The following is a 15,671-nucleotide window of genomic DNA, read 5'->3' on the forward strand; positions in this document are numbered from 1 at the left end:
TATCCCCAACTACAGTATACAGCGTACCGTGCAAGGGTCCAGCTTCCCACTAGGTCCCCACTACACACCACCACCACCACCACCGTTTGGGACAGATGCTTACTCTCAGCCCTTGATAGCACAAAGGCTACTAACTAATTTGCTGGCATGGAGGCTGCAGCTAATAGATCGCTCCAACTGTATATATTCTGTAGTCAGTCCCAGTCTCCGCACACACTTTTTTCTATCATCACTCCCATCCTCAGCTCAAGCATCAAGCTTCCTCCAATACTTCTTCCTTCACGATTTTCTTTCATTGGGTTTGTTCGTTTCTTCTTCGCGACTCGGTCTCGGAATACAAAAAGGAAAACCTTTGGGTTCGACATATCTAGATATCTTCAGTAGTATATAATACTCGATTAATCTTCGAAAATGCATTTCCGTTCCATTGCCCTCTTGGCTACCCTTGCCTCCTCTGTTTTGGCTGCTCCAGCTCCAAACAAGATTGAACAGCGACAGGCCACCCCGACACAAGCCGATGAGCGTGGTATTGAGCCAGAGCCGACATATACCGGAAGTGCATATGGCAACTTGGAATTGATTGCTCAGTTGATCACTGCCCCACTCCAGGCGGATCGCATTGCTCTGCTCCGTGATCGGGACTTCGTCTTCGACTTCAGGAATCCTGAAGGTCAATTGAACGTTGCCACCGGTAATGGTAAGTCGGATCGTGAACTCTTTCAAATCGATTCGGTACACGTATATAAGACCATATTCTAACGTTCACTGCTTTATAGCTGGTCGTGTCGTTGTCGCCAACAGGAAGACATTCCCCGCCTTGATTGGTACCGGTTCCGGTATGGCCGTTGGTTTCCTCGGCCCATGCGGTTTCAATACCCCACATACCCACCCCCGTGGTACTGAGTTGAACATTCCAGTCGTTGGCGCTTTGAACACCTCTCTCATCCTTGAAAACGGCGTCCGTGTTATCAACTCCTATGTCTCAACCTTCCAAATGCACGTCTTCCCACAGGGTGCTATCCATCAGGAATTCAACCCAGACTGCGGTGAGACCATCTTCGTCGCTGGTTTCAACAGTGAGGACTTCGGTACCTCCCAGGTCGCCGATAACTTCTTCAGACTCGCAAGCAATGTCATCGCCGCTTCCGTCGGCGGAACCATCGTCGTTGATGGCCGCGATGTCGACCAGTTCAGGAACTTGATCCCAGCCAACGTCGCCATTGGTGTTGAGGAATGCCTCGCCCGATGCGGTCTTGCTAAGAGATAAGCACGAGAAGCGAAGTAATAGAGAGGAGGAGGTGCACATTGGAGGGTTACGGTAATAGACGCTTGGGCAGATATTCTACATTCTTTTTTTTCGGTTATTAGTGAATGAATTGTTTACGATACCTGTTAGTTGTATTTTCCTTATCTTTCCTTAGGAGGTTTAAACTATCATTCGGATCTTGTTTTACAACCTCGGGTTTCTTGCTGTTTCTTTTTTTTTGAAACTGTTAAACCATCTTAAGCATGTACTTTTTTTCATGAGCGGAAAAAAATGGAGTTTGCGAGTCACATTTTGGCATACACTTATTTCATCATCTCGGTTCTCCAATTATAAACCTGTTACACAATCCAGAGGCTCGTTCCATTTTTCGGAGAAATCAATTTCTTTCTGCACTTTCATATAAAAACAATCGACCACTACCGCGTGTGAGAAGGCCGAAAATTTCGTCTAGCTAGCGTGAGGAGGTTGTCGCGAGGTGGAACTAAAACTCATAGCTAAGCTCGAGCTCCACATTTGACAAATCCTTGAAGGTGGAGCTATCAGATTCAGCCGCACAATCGAAAATCCAGCATGCACAGGGCTGCGGCTGAGCGGTCCTAAATTTAGGGTTATGTTGCCTCTTTCGGGAATAGTTCCTTCGCTGCTGACCTTGGCTGTTGAAATATGTGTTGTGCAACAATTGAACCTCGGGGTCCTCAAGCATAACGAAATCGGTATTCTCGTAATCCGCATGGTAGATGAGTAGGACAGCTGGTGGTAAGATGATGATGGAAAAACATGAATTTGAAATAACTAGGTAGTGGATATGTAACAGGGGAAATGCAATCAGCAGGCTGCCCGTAATTTTTCGAGCTGTATCGTAGCATGTAGAAAAGGTCTCCAGGAACCATTATTCATAGATATAAGTAGGACAGAGTACTTAAGTATGTACATCGCAAAAGCAACAGGAAATCGCCAGAAGAAATTCATGGTAATGGTAGCTAATAATTGGTTTGATGTAATGTCAGTGTTGACTCCAGTCAATTGACATCAATTACAACATCAACCGCGAGAGCGTAGGCTTCCCGAATCGCACAAGAAAGACAAGTACGGTTTGCACGGGAAACTACAGCATCTACTCCCCACCTGGAACACCAGGCTTTCGCATAGATGTAAAGGTCCTGCCCTATGCCCTTTGCATTAACGACGGTGACAAAGTAATCTTTGCTTTCGCATTCGTTGCGTCGAGCCGGTGAGTGCTCTGGTAGTTTTGCCGCTTCCACAACCTCAAACTTGTAGGAGCGGTGGATCGGGTGTGCCGTAGTTCGTGTCAGATTGCTCTGCAATAGCAACTTGTTCAATTCGAGGATTTCTGCAGGGTTGGGTGAGTGGCAGGGATAAGAAGTAACGAAGGAAGACTCGTATTCCAGAGGTATGCCGACGATATCACCGTCTACGCTGTCAAAACAACTTGCGGCAGATGGGTCAGCAACCGGCACTCGGAACATGACGTCCACTCGGTAAGCAGGGGTCGTTTCGTCAGACGAATCCCAGTCCTTCGGTGTGTGATAACCTTCTTCCAGTTCAGGAAAACTCGTTGGCAAAGTATTGGCTCCCCAAAATCTCAGCCCCATGATTTGTATTTCAATATCCTGAGAAGGAAGGATTTCCGGATATTGAAGCTCCTCTGGCGCTATCATATAGCTAGAACGACTAAAAGGGCCTAGGAAGCTCGATTCGGGTTCCACACGGCCGGGTGTTAGAAGCCTGGGTATCCATTTCTTTGTTCGTCGACGGCCAGTGTTAACGTCAACCCAACCTATTGGTTCTACCAACTTCATTCCTTCCCTTTGTTGGCTTCCAATGGCATTGTTTGTGATACTCCGGACCAGTTTAGCCGCGCCAGCTACTGCAGTCAAAACCGTTGGCTCTCTGCTTGTTGCATCTTCGGTTGGGTATATTCCAACGCATTTCCCAACCCATCCAGCATAGCTTGGAGATGTATGTGTAGCGAGAACCTTTCCGACAATGTTATTCATACTCCACCATGAAGCGGTGCTCCCAGGTGACTCCAGTGTTCGGCGAATGATGCCGCCATACATGCATCCATTCTCACCGACTTCATCCAAAGCTAAAGTATCGTTTTCGAGTAAGCAACCCATCAAGAGATGGGATAGACCTTCCCCAGGAAGAATCAACCCCGTCATGTAGGCCCTGGAAAGCCATCCCCCTTGGCCCATATTTCGTACTATGGCGGAAGATGTATTTTTGCTGGCAAAGTATCCAAAGTGTGAGCTTCCGGCTGTTCCTCCAATCGACCGTGGTGTCAATTTTTCAGGCGAATTCCCAGGTGTCCTATATCCCAACATACTGCTGGGTGTATGTCGTCCGGTTGGATTCCGAAGCTGATCTCGAATGACACCCTCCAACATTTCAATACCGGGCCAGTCTATTTTGCGAGCGAAATGCAAAAGTCCGTCGAGCTGCCGTTCCAGATGTTGAGGAACAAAAAACGCATCGTACGTATCAGCCTCTTGTGGATCTTCTGCATCCTTCATGGAAATCGAATCTGTTAGAAAGAATCGATGCCAGGTCGAAACATTTTGAGTCTGAGGGGTAGTCAACATTTCGAAATTTGGGGTAAAAGGTCGTTCTACGATTCGGACATTGGCAAGCCATTTTTGAGCAATAGTAAGGTCCCAATTGACCTTAGGCGTGAAATACAAAGATCCCAACTTCAACCTCTCAGGTCCATATCGGTGTAGAATTTTAAGTCGTAACCAGAGTTCACAACTTAGCAGAATCTGGGGGACTAGAAGTAATTTCTCGCCGGCGTTTCCATAGAGGATACTCCCCAATCTAAGACGCTCCTCGGGTCGACTAAAGTCGAGCCAAACATGCCTCGCTTCTAGTACCTTGAGGAGTTCTTGACACTGGCTCTCGAGACTATACTCACGTGCTTCCATTGTTTCTGGTTTTTTTCGGGCAGGGTATAGTAGTTTCGTAAAAAGATATCCGTATAACAGGCGAGCCTCGATATCAAGATCATGTTCTAGACTGTAATCCTGACCGTGAAGTTTTCCGATATCTCGCAAGCGGTCAATCAAGGTCGCTGAGTCGATCGACCTCACTCCTATTGAATCGGGCGGTTGGAATTCAACCCCATATTCGTCAGCCTCCCCGCTAACATTGCCTTCCTGTATCTCATACTCTACAGCCTGTGCTTCTAAGAAATACTCCCACCCAGTACTTCCTGGCTCATACCCACAGAACGAAACCATGGACGGTGTTTCAATAGCGCCATTCAGCCAATGGTGTTCCGAATCTGCCAAGCCTTCCCCTTCTGTATTCCGGTTACTACACCCCCTGTATGCGTGATGGTCGACTTGCGACGCATCTTCGCACGACGATGGATTCAGCGAAGGTATTCGGGGTTGGTTTTCTAAGAAGCGAACGAAAGGTTCGCCGTATTTTCCTTTGGACTCATCCACAGAAAAGATCGGTGCACCATCGAATAGAAGCGAAATATCTGTTTCAAGAATTAACTTGGGTTCCTCTGGCTTTAGTGTTTGCTGTCGTCGATGTGTATGATGAACTGGACGAGGCGAAAGGAAGACGGTCGAAGCTATGTTCACTGAATCATTTGAGATAGCTGAAGTAGAAGAATCCGATACCATCGATAAAACCTGCCGGGGGGCAGCTAGTTCGGGATATGGGGCCTCGTAAGTGTTTCCAATATGCTCGTTGGGCTGCTCTCCATGAGCTCCATTGGTCTGTATTACTCCAGACTCTTGGGCTATCGAACTCTGGGTCAAAGATTTTCCATAGCTTTGGCCCTGGATACTCGTTTGGGCCGAGGGAATACTGTTTTGCTACCAGTTACACAGACTTATTAATACAACATATTCCTTAACAGGGAGTTTTGTACCTGGCCAGGCCTACACTGACCTGTAGTATCTTTGGGCTTTCCTTATCTTGCTTTCCACTGAATATCCTGCGTACAGCATCCTTCAAACTAAACCTCCTTTTCAGTTCTGAACGACCGCCCGTGCCATCCCCTATACCCGAATCGGCTCTGCTCTCTGCTTCCTTTGATTCTTTGCGTAGGATGCTTGGGCGACGCTTTGTATCAAGAAACCTTAAACTTGACGATCCTCTCCTGGGCTTTGATAGCTTGCCCATTCCATTTTCCGAGGGCTTCCACATTTTGGGGAGTCGTGAAGTGAGGTTCCCAGGTACTCCTCAGGGCTCCATGAACAACATACCCACTTCTGGAGTTCCAAACAGCTGAGGTTCTCGACGCCCTCTTGCAAATCGAATCACTCCAACAGCTCCCACCGGATCTCCTCGGGGTATCTTCTAAGTACCCGGATGCAGACCATTAACCAAGAAATTTATAACGGCAAGCAAAAAATAATTTAAAAATCCGAGTGATATAAAACCATAGTGTAACTTCCTAGGACAGCCGCAAACTTAAGAAACACTGTTTACCATCCAAAGAGTATGTTTTGCGAGAGTGTTATCTGACAATGTTGTAATGTGGTGGTGATGGTGGTGTACTCCTAAGTACGTATTACATAAATTGATATCGAGCTTGAGGATATAAACAAAAACAAGGTCAAGGGTACGTTAGGCGGATTGGGATTGCCAAAGACCCATGGAAGTACATGTACAGATGCATATACAAGATACAAATTCTTCCATAGAATAGTTCTTGCCGGGAAAAAAGGGCCCATAGGGATTCAGGACATTCCACTTTCCATGCATCCGTCTAGGTTTCAAGTGGAATGGGAGACGACTGTGGCCAGGACGAGCTAAACCATGAGTTGGGCTAGTACTTCGACGTCATACGCCTGATCGGATCTCCGTTCGGAATAGAGAAGCTGCGATTCCCAAGTTTGATAAAATACACCAAGCCCTTAGCAAATGCCCCGTTACTTAAGTACTTACCTAAAGAATGAAGATAATATAGCACCAAGTCTCCCACGTGATCTCGTGATTCAAGCTCCACGAAGTTCTTACATACGTATACGGATACACATTATACTGTGTAAGCTTTACATCTGTACCAACACCATAAATGAACACAGCGAATATCTTCGGTAAGATATCAAATTCGAAAGCGTATAAGCGTAAATCAAATGAAAAAAATAGGAGTTTTTGCGGCAGGCATAGCATGCCTAACTCTAGCTACTCTCAAACCTAACGTTCAAAATATATAGTGATATACCCAAATTCTACCCTCTGTTCTCTTCTTGGGACTCGGACTCCTGAGGGGCAACCTTTTCTAGAAATCCGTCTCTCGACCCAACGATTTTCTCGTAAATTTCCATTGTTTGTTCGACCAAAGAGTCTGGAATTTCGATCATGGGGACATGGTGAGGTAGCAAATGAACTTTTCCACTGGAAATTTGGGCTGGTGACTCCAACCCTGTGCATGCTTTAAATGCAACCGAGAGGAGAATATGGGCGGGGGTACTATCGGCCGCACTCTCTTCATATGCTACTTTTTGGAGAAGGGACTTCACAGCGGCATCGAGAATCTCGACCTCATTAGAGCCGGTATATTTCATTGAGACATACAGTATACCTAGAATATCCATGTCTATCAGAATACATATCGATCGGTATGATTATGGGGATATATACTTTGACCGTCTGGGCACTCCCCGGTGTCGCTACCATGTACGACTACGTATATGGGGTTGGTGTTCGGGTAGCCATCGAACTCGATCGACCCTGCGGGTATGTAGATGATGGCTCCGGCAGCCGGTGGGGGCTCGTCGGTTTGAAAGGCCTGCTTTAAGGGGCTCGAGACCACATATATCGACATCCAATAGCCAGTACTTTCCGATGAAGTTTGGATTGTGGAGGCCCCGGTTGGTAGGTTCGAGGGTATCCCCACCACATGTCGTGCCCGAATTATGTCACCGCTTTTCAGACTTAGACGAATGTCTTGCTCTGTAGATTCCGTTGATACGGTCGGTGTTGAAGGGGGTATCGGGTCAGCCTCTTGAATATCAACAATTCCGTTTTCGAGAACATAGATAGCGTTCCCGGAGACCGCGGCTGCCCTACATAGCACCTGAACAAGCTCGGACCCACTCCCGTACCTGCCGATGACTGCAGAAAACCCGGCGCCGAACCGTCCAAGTGAATCGAAGTGTTTCTTGAGCCTTTGCTCAGCTTCTCCGAATGGTATTTCGTTAGGCAGGTCGTGACGAAGGGTCAAACTCGTAAAAGCCGCGATTATCGAGGAAGGGAGACGAAAAGTGGGCTGTTCGAGATACTGTTGTAAGGGCATGCCGTCCGATGTTGCACTCGTTCCTGACCGTCCCCCCTCCAACCCCACCATCGATTTCAAAGCCCGTACAACGACTCTTTTCGTCCGGGGGTCCAGTGTTTTGTCGTTAAATATATCTTCTCTGCTGTTTGGCACCCTCTTGAGGGGATCGGATAATGGAGCAGCAACATCGTACACGAACCATCCTCCCACCTTTAAAAACTCGAGAGATTCGTGAAGACTACTCTTAACAAGCAGGGACAGAATCGGAGAGGCCGCATAAAGGAGACCAGGCGAGAGACTCAAAGTGTAGGAGCGAGATTTTTTTAGGCCTGAACCTTCCGGTGCGGGGTAGGTCTTGTATTGGACCGATCTCATGTGGTTCGACGGGACATTCTTCGCCCAAGCCTCCAGCTCGTCGAGAGAGAGGGCAGCATATTCGTCACCGTAGTAAGGATTCCGATCTAGGTGCAAGACCTTTTTACCAGCTCTGGCGAGCGCCCTGTTGATATGAAGAGGGAGGTCAGATGTGGGGACGGCTTTCAAACATATATGGCTACAGGTTGCCTTCTAACCTACGCTGCGAGGAGAGATTCTCGGAGGCCGGTCCCTGCTATCACGGCGTCCCACACCGTTTGATCGAGAGCTTCGATGTTCATTGCAGAGAGGTCTCCAGCAAGGTTTGGTAGAGGTTTGGAATGTCTGCTGTTGCTATGCTAATTAAGGGTACTATGACCAGTGCTAGTTGTGTGTGTCCTTGGGTATGTTAGGGAGAAGGAAGTCCTAGTAGGTATGTACTTGGTAAGTATAGTGAATGTGACATCAGCCAACACATTGTGGCCAATGAAGCCCAACGAGAATTATCTAATCGATGCCTGCTTGCGCGTCGATGCCGCGGAATCCAATTCAATAATGGTTACTCAACTGCAGGGCGGCCCACTAAATGCCACATTGAGCAAGAGCCCTCGGGGAAGTTGGGCGCCGTGGGCTAGTAAGTACTCAAACATCTCCGCCTTTGGTTGGTCCTGTGGGGACTGTTTTCTGATTACTCGACGTTGCTAACCAACATCATCCAGCATCTATAAACACTCCCATAAGGCTTCCCAACTCTATCGACCATTGGCGAAAACTTGTTTGGCTTAGAGAGCGCTAGTCTTGTGAGAAAATACCGGTATGATCCGGACTATGCCCTTGTCTTGCATCATACTGACCCAGCTATACCAACAGCCAAACAGTATTTAAGCCGGAGAGATTCCCTTGTCCAGCATCATCCCAATCGCAAACATTGCATTGAATTTCACCAGATAATCGAGGGGAAGTTTGCACTAGCAGCAGCAGCAACACTAAGAAATATCCAGTTAAGGGGAAATTTAGCTACCGGAAAGCCTTTTGAGAGTTCTATGAGCTAAAATTTCATATATACCGAAGTAAGTACTTGGATATATACATGACTGTATGTAGGTGGCGTCCTATCTGGTTAAGACCCCCCTTGAAGAGCCGTATCTTTTTATATTATATTATTCGTTCGTTCGTTCGTTCGTTCCTTCTTTCGTTCGTTCCTTCTTTCCTTCCTTGAACCCTGGTTGACGACAGAAGCATTCGGAGCCTAGTAGCTAGAAATCCGTGCTTTCGGCTATTATTAATTCTAACCCGGCCGGCCGTTATTCGCGCGATAGGTCCTGATCGATATCTTAAAAAGTATGTACTTGCATGGTACTTTATGTGAATAGATACTGCAAGCCCCACGAGGGTATTATTCTCCCGCAGCCTGATCATGCATTCACCGGAATGACTCTCAGCCAATTGGCTACGTTAGTTCATATCGATAGGGGTGTGCTTCAGCAATGCCATTGATATCGGTCAAAAATCAGCGCCGGTAGGAGAGCGACGCATTGGCTAGTCTTGGTGCGTACTATGAAGTACCTACTGAGGTCGTATATGCGTATATACTTACCTTAAGTACGCACTGGCAATTGGCGTATGCTACCAGTGGCCACCAAAGTGCCTCATGGTCTTTGGTATTGCGCTGCAATCGCGCTCTGCATTTCTTTTTAAATGCGGAGAATTTTTTCCCCCTTCTGTATACGTACCTACCTTATACTAGTTGATATAAAAATTCTTTTCTTTTTCTTTTAATTTTATTTTTCTTCTATTTTCTTTTCGGTTCCTTAAAAATATAATTTTCTCAAGTTGACATTTGGCTGGCTGGCTGATTCAAACACCCCGCCGCCGATAGTCCAGTCCAATCCGGTTCGTTTCACTCGCAGGTACTTCCTCACTTCCCGGCGCCGGCCAAGTACTTACATCCCTCCACCACACCTCAGGCTTCCACTCCGTCATCTCCAACCCCACCAGCCCACCAGCCAAACCAACCCAAGGACTCACCTACACCCCTACTTACCAACATACATACCAACGTACTAAGTGCCTGTCACTTGGTCTCCCTGGCTTTCCAACAACTCGTCAATCAAAATTCACTCCTCAAAGCCTCCCAGTCGTTCTTTCTTTTCCTTCCAATCCGATTTTACTAGAACTTCAAATTTCTGCTCAAAACTGACCCTCGCGGCCGTCGTACTAGCATTGGTCTTTCCACTGCTTCTAAGTTATTTCTATTCTCCTGTGACCTTCTCTGGCATAGCTACCTTCTTTTCCCCGTTTAAAGATTCGGGAAAATATACGTCAACCCCGCCGCTATCGTCTGGGATATCTCTCCCTTGGCGAGACCCTCAACTTCTAGAAACTCTATTTGGCGTTTGTCCTTCGACAGACCTCAGATTTCAGTTTCAAGATACCAATAGAAACGCGAAATATAATTCCGACGGCCTACTTGTTAGCACCATGTCTATTCTCTCAGATAAGGAAGAAGCTCTTCTCGCGAAGGCAAGGTCGATCGGGGCCGAATTCGTGTATGAACCTGAAGAAGTTGCTAAAGGTGTTAGAGAGTATTTGAATCTCATGGGTTAGAGACTCCCTCCTTCCCTGACATTTAGTTATATCAGCGCATTTGGGTGACTCTCCGACTAATGTAATGTGTTCCTGATACATCTAACAGAACAGGGCCTGAAGCTTCCCAAACAGGCAATGACCATGATCCCCACCTACGTTACTGCAGTCCCGAATGGCACCGAAAAGGTATATACTCTAAAAGCCTGCCGTAAATGTGGGGATGGTTTTGCGTCTAACCATCATTCTACCCATCCGTCTGGATACCGGAATTAGGGAGTTTACCTTGCTGTCGACCTCGGCGGAACCAATTTCCGTGTGTGCTCTATCCACCTGCATGGGGATAGTAAATTCACTCTCACGCAGGCGAAGACGCCAATACCAAAGGAACTCATGATCGGGACCTCGAAGGGACTTTTCTCTTTTTTGGCCAAGCAGATCGAAGACTTTGTTAAAAAGCACCACTCTGACCACTTCGAACCAGAAACTTCGTATTCTCAACTGAAGCTCGGGTTTACATTTTCCTTCCCAGTCGAACAAGTTGCACTTAACAAAGGCTATTTGATCCGGTGGACCAAAGGTTTCGATATTCAGGATGCAATCGGCAAAGACGTCTGTGAACTTCTTCAGACGGAGATCGATGCCCTGGGTTTACCAGTTCGTGTAGTGGCCCTGGTGAACGACACCGTGGGAACACTAATGGCCCGATCTTATACCTCACCCGGAAAAGCAGGAACGCTCCTCGGCGCCATATTCGGAACAGGAACAAACGGTGCATACGTTGAAAAGCTCCCGAGAATACCTAAGCTATTCAATAAGACCGAGAACTATGGTGAATACGATAGTTCATCAGGCGTCATGGTGATTAACACGGAATGGGGTGCCTTCGATAATGCGATGAAGGTCCTGCCGGACACTCCCTATGATCGAGCATTAGACAAAAATTCGGTGAATCCTGGGATGCAAATGTTTGAAAAGAGAGTCTCCGGAATGTTTCTAGGGGAAATTCTCCGAAACGCCATTGTTGCCTTGATGGCTGATGGGCTCTTTAATGTAGCCCACGGTACCAGCATCGACGAAAACGGACCACTGTTCACCCCTTGGAGCATAGATACCAGTGCCCTAAGCACCATACAAGCGGACTATACAAGCTCGTACAGCTTGACAAAGCAACTGCTAGAAAGGGATATGGGAGTTTCAGCGGCATCGACCGGTGACGCTATGGCTGTTAAAGCATTGGTATACGGCATTGGAAAACGTTCTGCACGGTTGTCTGCTATCCCGATTGCCGCTACGGCGATTGCAACTGGAGCCTATGAGAATTACAAGCAGGCCAAAGCCGAAGCTGCAGAAGGGGAGGAAGTTGAAAAGATTGATATTGGTGTGGATGGAAGTGTTGTTGAATACTACCCAGGGTTTGAACGATATTTGAGGGAGGCCCTACGCGATATACAGCCTCTCGTTCCTGGCGCAGCAGGCCTAGAGGAAGCTATCAGAATTGGGATTGCAAAGGACGGCAGCGGAGTGGGTGCAGCACTGATAGCATTGGTTGCATGAGCTCGTGGATGAATCAACGTTAACCCCCCTCCCCCACGACCTGCCGCTCTTTATATTCCCTCTGTACATTCGTTTTTCTCTTGTCCTTTCTAACTATCAAAGGTTGGCGGGCGAGGTTCGAGTGGAGGGCTGGCTTGAGCTAGCGGAAGGCTCAAAAACATGTCGTTCTTCCTTTGTCTTGTTCTTTTTTGGTTTTTGTACATCATTCTTTGAAATGTTGATAAGAGGGACAGCCACTTATACTAAGTTCTCCAACGAGCGGCAAAAATATCAGCTTGAGTTTTGGTGTCTCTCTCAAAGAGTCCTGTTGACGCCAATTATGCTAGACTTGACTTCGTAGTTAGGTCTAGACCAATCTGCAGCTTAGCCTTGTAGCACGTTCCCATCTGATATCAAGATCAGTGTAGGAAAAGATCTAATCTAATCTAACCCGATCACGCCGTGAATCTGGCCGTGTTGTGTGTTGCACGTGCCTCCGCGCAGCTTATCAGTCACTACCCTGCGCATCGCATCGCATGGCCTTCTTTGTCCAACAACCTCTCCGTTCCTCCTCCCCGCTACCCTATCATTCGGCCTCAACCTTACTTCGCGTTAAAATATCAAGTTCACCACACCCACTATGGCTGAAGGCGCTGGAGAGAAAATGTCCATGGAGGACCTCGTATGTAACCTGTTGGGACTCCGTGTTGCCCTTAGCAGCTGCTAACAATCACTCTCATCGAACCAGATCAAGGGGGTCTTTGCCGACCTCGTCGGTATCGTTACGGAAGATATTGTCCTCGAAGCCCATCGCACCGAAAAAGTTGCCAACATGGGCTTCTTCTCCCAAGACGGTGTTCCGGTTACCACTCAAGAACTTCAAACAAAACGGAATGAGGAACCCGAGCACCTGAGTGCGATGGTCATGGGACGCTCCCTCCGCATTCCCATTGACGACAATGTCTGCCAAAAATGCCAACATCCAATCCAGCAGAGCCTTGATACTTCCCTAACCGCGCCGGCTCGTAAATATTGCCCAAGACCGCCCTACCGAGACCACACAGGGCAAGATATGTACGGGAAATCAATACAGTCTAGTAGCATCCAGGTCCCAAAGGTCACCTCCAAACAAAAGTTTACGATAGAAACCCTACCCCCAACCCGACAAACAACCCCGATAATCAGAGAGGAGAGTGGAAAACTGCCACCTGTGAAGGATCCCCAAGGGAACCGCCTGTCATGCCCGGCATGCAACCAAGAGACTTCCTTTAAACTCTGGATCTCAAAGCATAAATCGTGTTTGGGGTTTGCGGATCGAAAGGTTGCCTCGCACAACGGAGATAGTGGCTCCGGAACCCCTCTCAGCCCAGATAGCCCGAACTCTAGCTTTGCCGAAGGGGAAAACGCCGCTCCACCGAAAAAGAAAAAGGCGCAAAGCGAGTCGAAGCCTCCTATCAAGAAGGCTCAACCAAAAAGAGAATCAAGTAATGTCGGGGAGCCCATTCCGAAAGGTTCGATAACCTCGGCCCCCAGACTTGAAAAGTCGCTCTCGACAGCATCGGCTCGGCCAGAGTCACCTGCTCCTTCTGCTCCTTCGAGTGGAACGAACGCGGCGTCGAGTGGCGCTGGGCCTAAGAAAAAGAAACCACTCCTAAAGCGAAAAGCAGAGAGCATTGAGGATGACGTCGAGAAGAAACCTGTTGACCCGTATGATATCGATTACCACCCAGGAACAACGAAGGAGAAGGACACGACTTCCATCACCCCCACGAAACCAAATAAGAAGCAGAAAACAAGCAATACACCAACCCAATCTACGGAAGGTGTTCGGGTCTCTCCTCATCCAGGCACTCCTACTACCAAAAACCTCCTCTCCAAGTTTAAGGACAGAGCGGGAAGCCCTACCCCCACTAAAAAGGAGAGACTAGGTAATTCTGACACGAAGGTGAGTTCCCGTCAACTTAATAATTTTAAAATCACCTGAGAGATATATCTAACTCTCTGGAATAGGCGCACTCGGATGCAAGTGGAGTTGCTCGAAAGGCGTCTCCGAAACCGTCAGGGGACAAAGATTCAAAGTTGAAGAAGTCAATCAGCTCTAAACCAGACGGCAGTCCCAAGATGAAGAAACTAGCGGCTGGGGGTATGGTAAAGGCATCTAAGAAGGAATCTTCTAGTAAGGGGCTACCTCACAAGAAAAAGGAGAAGCGTCAGACACCAGACCGCACCTAAACTTCTATGACTTCTTTCCTGCGTCCCGAGGGCTACGACATCTCGAGGTAGCTAAAGCTATACTAATATTCTCACACCACCCCCACTATTTTTTCTTCTTCTGTTCTCTACTTTTATGATTAAGCATTACTAGCGAAGGAGTTAAAGGTGTTTATTTCTTTCTAAATCTGTGTTCAGGCGTGCTTTTGGGGAAATTCACATTGTATGATTTTATCATCAAGCGTGTTTTGTCGGATTGCTCTCAATATCATCGCGGTGTATTTATGCGTTCTAGTCACCAGCGGTATCTACTTACAAAAGCGGATGAGATCTGGAACACTATTATTCTAGGAAACATATTCAATCAATCAAACTATGAGAAGCAATGTGTTAGAGAATGTTCTATGAAGGTACTTAACGTCTGGCAGGGGGAGAGCATAAGCATACCGGTGTCAAAAAGGCCTCTGCAACAAAACGGGCACGCGCATTGAGCTAGGATGCTACGGTCAGTATTATCCGGCCTCGACAGGTTTTTAGACCCAGGATACATACGAAAAGCTTCATTTCGGAAATCTCCTTGTCAACTTCATCCATGAAATGGATGATAAAATCTACCAACTTATGCTTCAACATGGCTTCCGTATGAAAGTTTGTGATTAGAAATGAAATGTCGTATCCCTAAGTAAAACCACCGTGTAAGAACAACAATAAATTGCCCGGGAAATGCCTTCTACCAACCTTGACTGGCTTTCTTCTTAGAATGAAGAAGGCCTCGGCTCTCTGGGTAAGAAATCGAGTGAACTTATGGACTAGAATGTCCTCGATCTCATCTGCCTGCTTGATCCGAATAGAGACCCTGACGGAGTTCACTGAAGGCTCAATGAGAACTCTCTCGTTTTCATTTCGGGAGATCGTAAGAGGATTCAGCAGTAGTTCTGGGGATTTGCCGGCTTCGATTTCTGGGACATTGTGACGCTCGACGGTTTGGGACGCGAAATTACTCAGGGAGAGCGCGGCTGTGAGGGATGCGCGGACACAGGTGAGGTAGGGGCGTAAAGCTAGAGACTGGTATTACAGTGTGGTCAGTCAAGTCGAGGAGCTTTCGGGCAGTTACGGACTCCCAGCTTACCATGATGGTGAGCTATGCTTTCTTCCTTTCAGAGCCCCTATATCATAGGAACGGGTATACTCCGCGTGTCCTCCGAAATTGAGGCCTATGGCACTGGTGAAGTAGGTAGCAATGATCAAGATGGTCGTCGTATCGATACGTACGTATCTGATATCCGCTAGCTGACAGTGACGATGTTTGTATGGAGCTTGAGAGCTGGTTGGTGTGTTTGGCGGGGCAAGCTTGGTGCTTGGCTGGTCGGCCAGCTTAGGTAACACGACTTACGACTTCCACGAACCCGTTCTCTCTTTCTCTCTTTCTTTCCCTCCCCACTCAGCTTTCTC

The 15,671-nt window shown here is 47.5% G+C and overlaps 7 protein-coding genes across 7 annotated transcripts; 4 read left to right on the forward strand and 3 right to left on the reverse strand.

The window, feature by feature from the left end:
* Positions 1-411: 411 nt before the first annotated feature.
* DFL_004937 (uncharacterized protein) lies at positions 412-1,267 on the forward strand (the record flags this gene model as incomplete). Its single annotated transcript, XM_067634117.1, has 2 exons — positions 412-697; positions 777-1,267. The coding sequence occupies 2 exons, from the start codon at positions 412-414 to the stop codon at positions 1,265-1,267; spliced, it is 777 nt and encodes a 258-aa protein (XP_067492218.1).
* Positions 1,268-2,286: 1,019 nt separating this feature from the next.
* Positions 2,287-5,452, reverse strand: DFL_004938 (uncharacterized protein; the record flags this gene model as incomplete). The annotated part of the gene is made up of 2 exons (XM_067634118.1): positions 2,287-5,118; positions 5,195-5,452. The coding sequence occupies 2 exons, from the start codon at positions 5,450-5,452 to the stop codon at positions 2,287-2,289; spliced, it is 3,090 nt and encodes a 1,029-aa protein (XP_067492219.1).
* A 1,031-nt stretch (positions 5,453-6,483) lies between these two features.
* Positions 6,484-8,188, reverse strand: DFL_004939 (uncharacterized protein; the record flags this gene model as incomplete). The annotated part of the gene is made up of 3 exons (XM_067634119.1): positions 6,484-6,836; positions 6,896-8,031; positions 8,109-8,188. 3 exons carry the CDS (start codon positions 8,186-8,188, stop codon positions 6,484-6,486), a joined length of 1,569 nt encoding a protein of 522 aa, XP_067492220.1.
* A 184-nt stretch (positions 8,189-8,372) lies between these two features.
* DFL_004940 (uncharacterized protein) lies at positions 8,373-10,086 on the forward strand (the record flags this gene model as incomplete). The annotated part of the gene is made up of 4 exons (XM_067634121.1): positions 8,373-8,520; positions 9,206-9,227; positions 9,766-9,779; positions 9,854-10,086. The coding sequence occupies 4 exons, from the start codon at positions 8,373-8,375 to the stop codon at positions 10,084-10,086; spliced, it is 417 nt and encodes a 138-aa protein (XP_067492221.1).
* A 281-nt stretch (positions 10,087-10,367) lies between these two features.
* Positions 10,368-12,029, forward strand: DFL_004941 (uncharacterized protein; the record flags this gene model as incomplete). The annotated part of the gene is made up of 3 exons (XM_067634122.1): positions 10,368-10,488; positions 10,582-10,661; positions 10,749-12,029. The coding sequence occupies 3 exons, from the start codon at positions 10,368-10,370 to the stop codon at positions 12,027-12,029; spliced, it is 1,482 nt and encodes a 493-aa protein (XP_067492222.1).
* A 619-nt stretch (positions 12,030-12,648) lies between these two features.
* Positions 12,649-14,240, forward strand: DFL_004942 (uncharacterized protein; the record flags this gene model as incomplete). Its single annotated transcript, XM_067634123.1, has 3 exons — positions 12,649-12,690; positions 12,757-13,953; positions 14,019-14,240. The coding sequence occupies 3 exons, from the start codon at positions 12,649-12,651 to the stop codon at positions 14,238-14,240; spliced, it is 1,461 nt and encodes a 486-aa protein (XP_067492223.1).
* Positions 14,241-14,583: 343 nt separating this feature from the next.
* On the reverse strand, positions 14,584-15,351 carry DFL_004943 (uncharacterized protein; the record flags this gene model as incomplete). The annotated part of the gene is made up of 5 exons (XM_067634124.1): positions 14,584-14,592; positions 14,667-14,711; positions 14,772-14,897; positions 14,958-15,284; positions 15,349-15,351. The coding sequence occupies 5 exons, from the start codon at positions 15,349-15,351 to the stop codon at positions 14,584-14,586; spliced, it is 510 nt and encodes a 169-aa protein (XP_067492224.1).
* Positions 15,352-15,671: the final 320 nt, after the last annotated feature.

This window comes from Arthrobotrys flagrans, assembly GCF_004000055.1.
Source record: "Arthrobotrys flagrans strain CBS H-5679 chromosome Unknown unitig_0, whole genome shotgun sequence".
Taxonomy (NCBI): Eukaryota; Fungi; Ascomycota; class Orbiliomycetes; order Orbiliales; family Orbiliaceae; genus Arthrobotrys; species Arthrobotrys flagrans.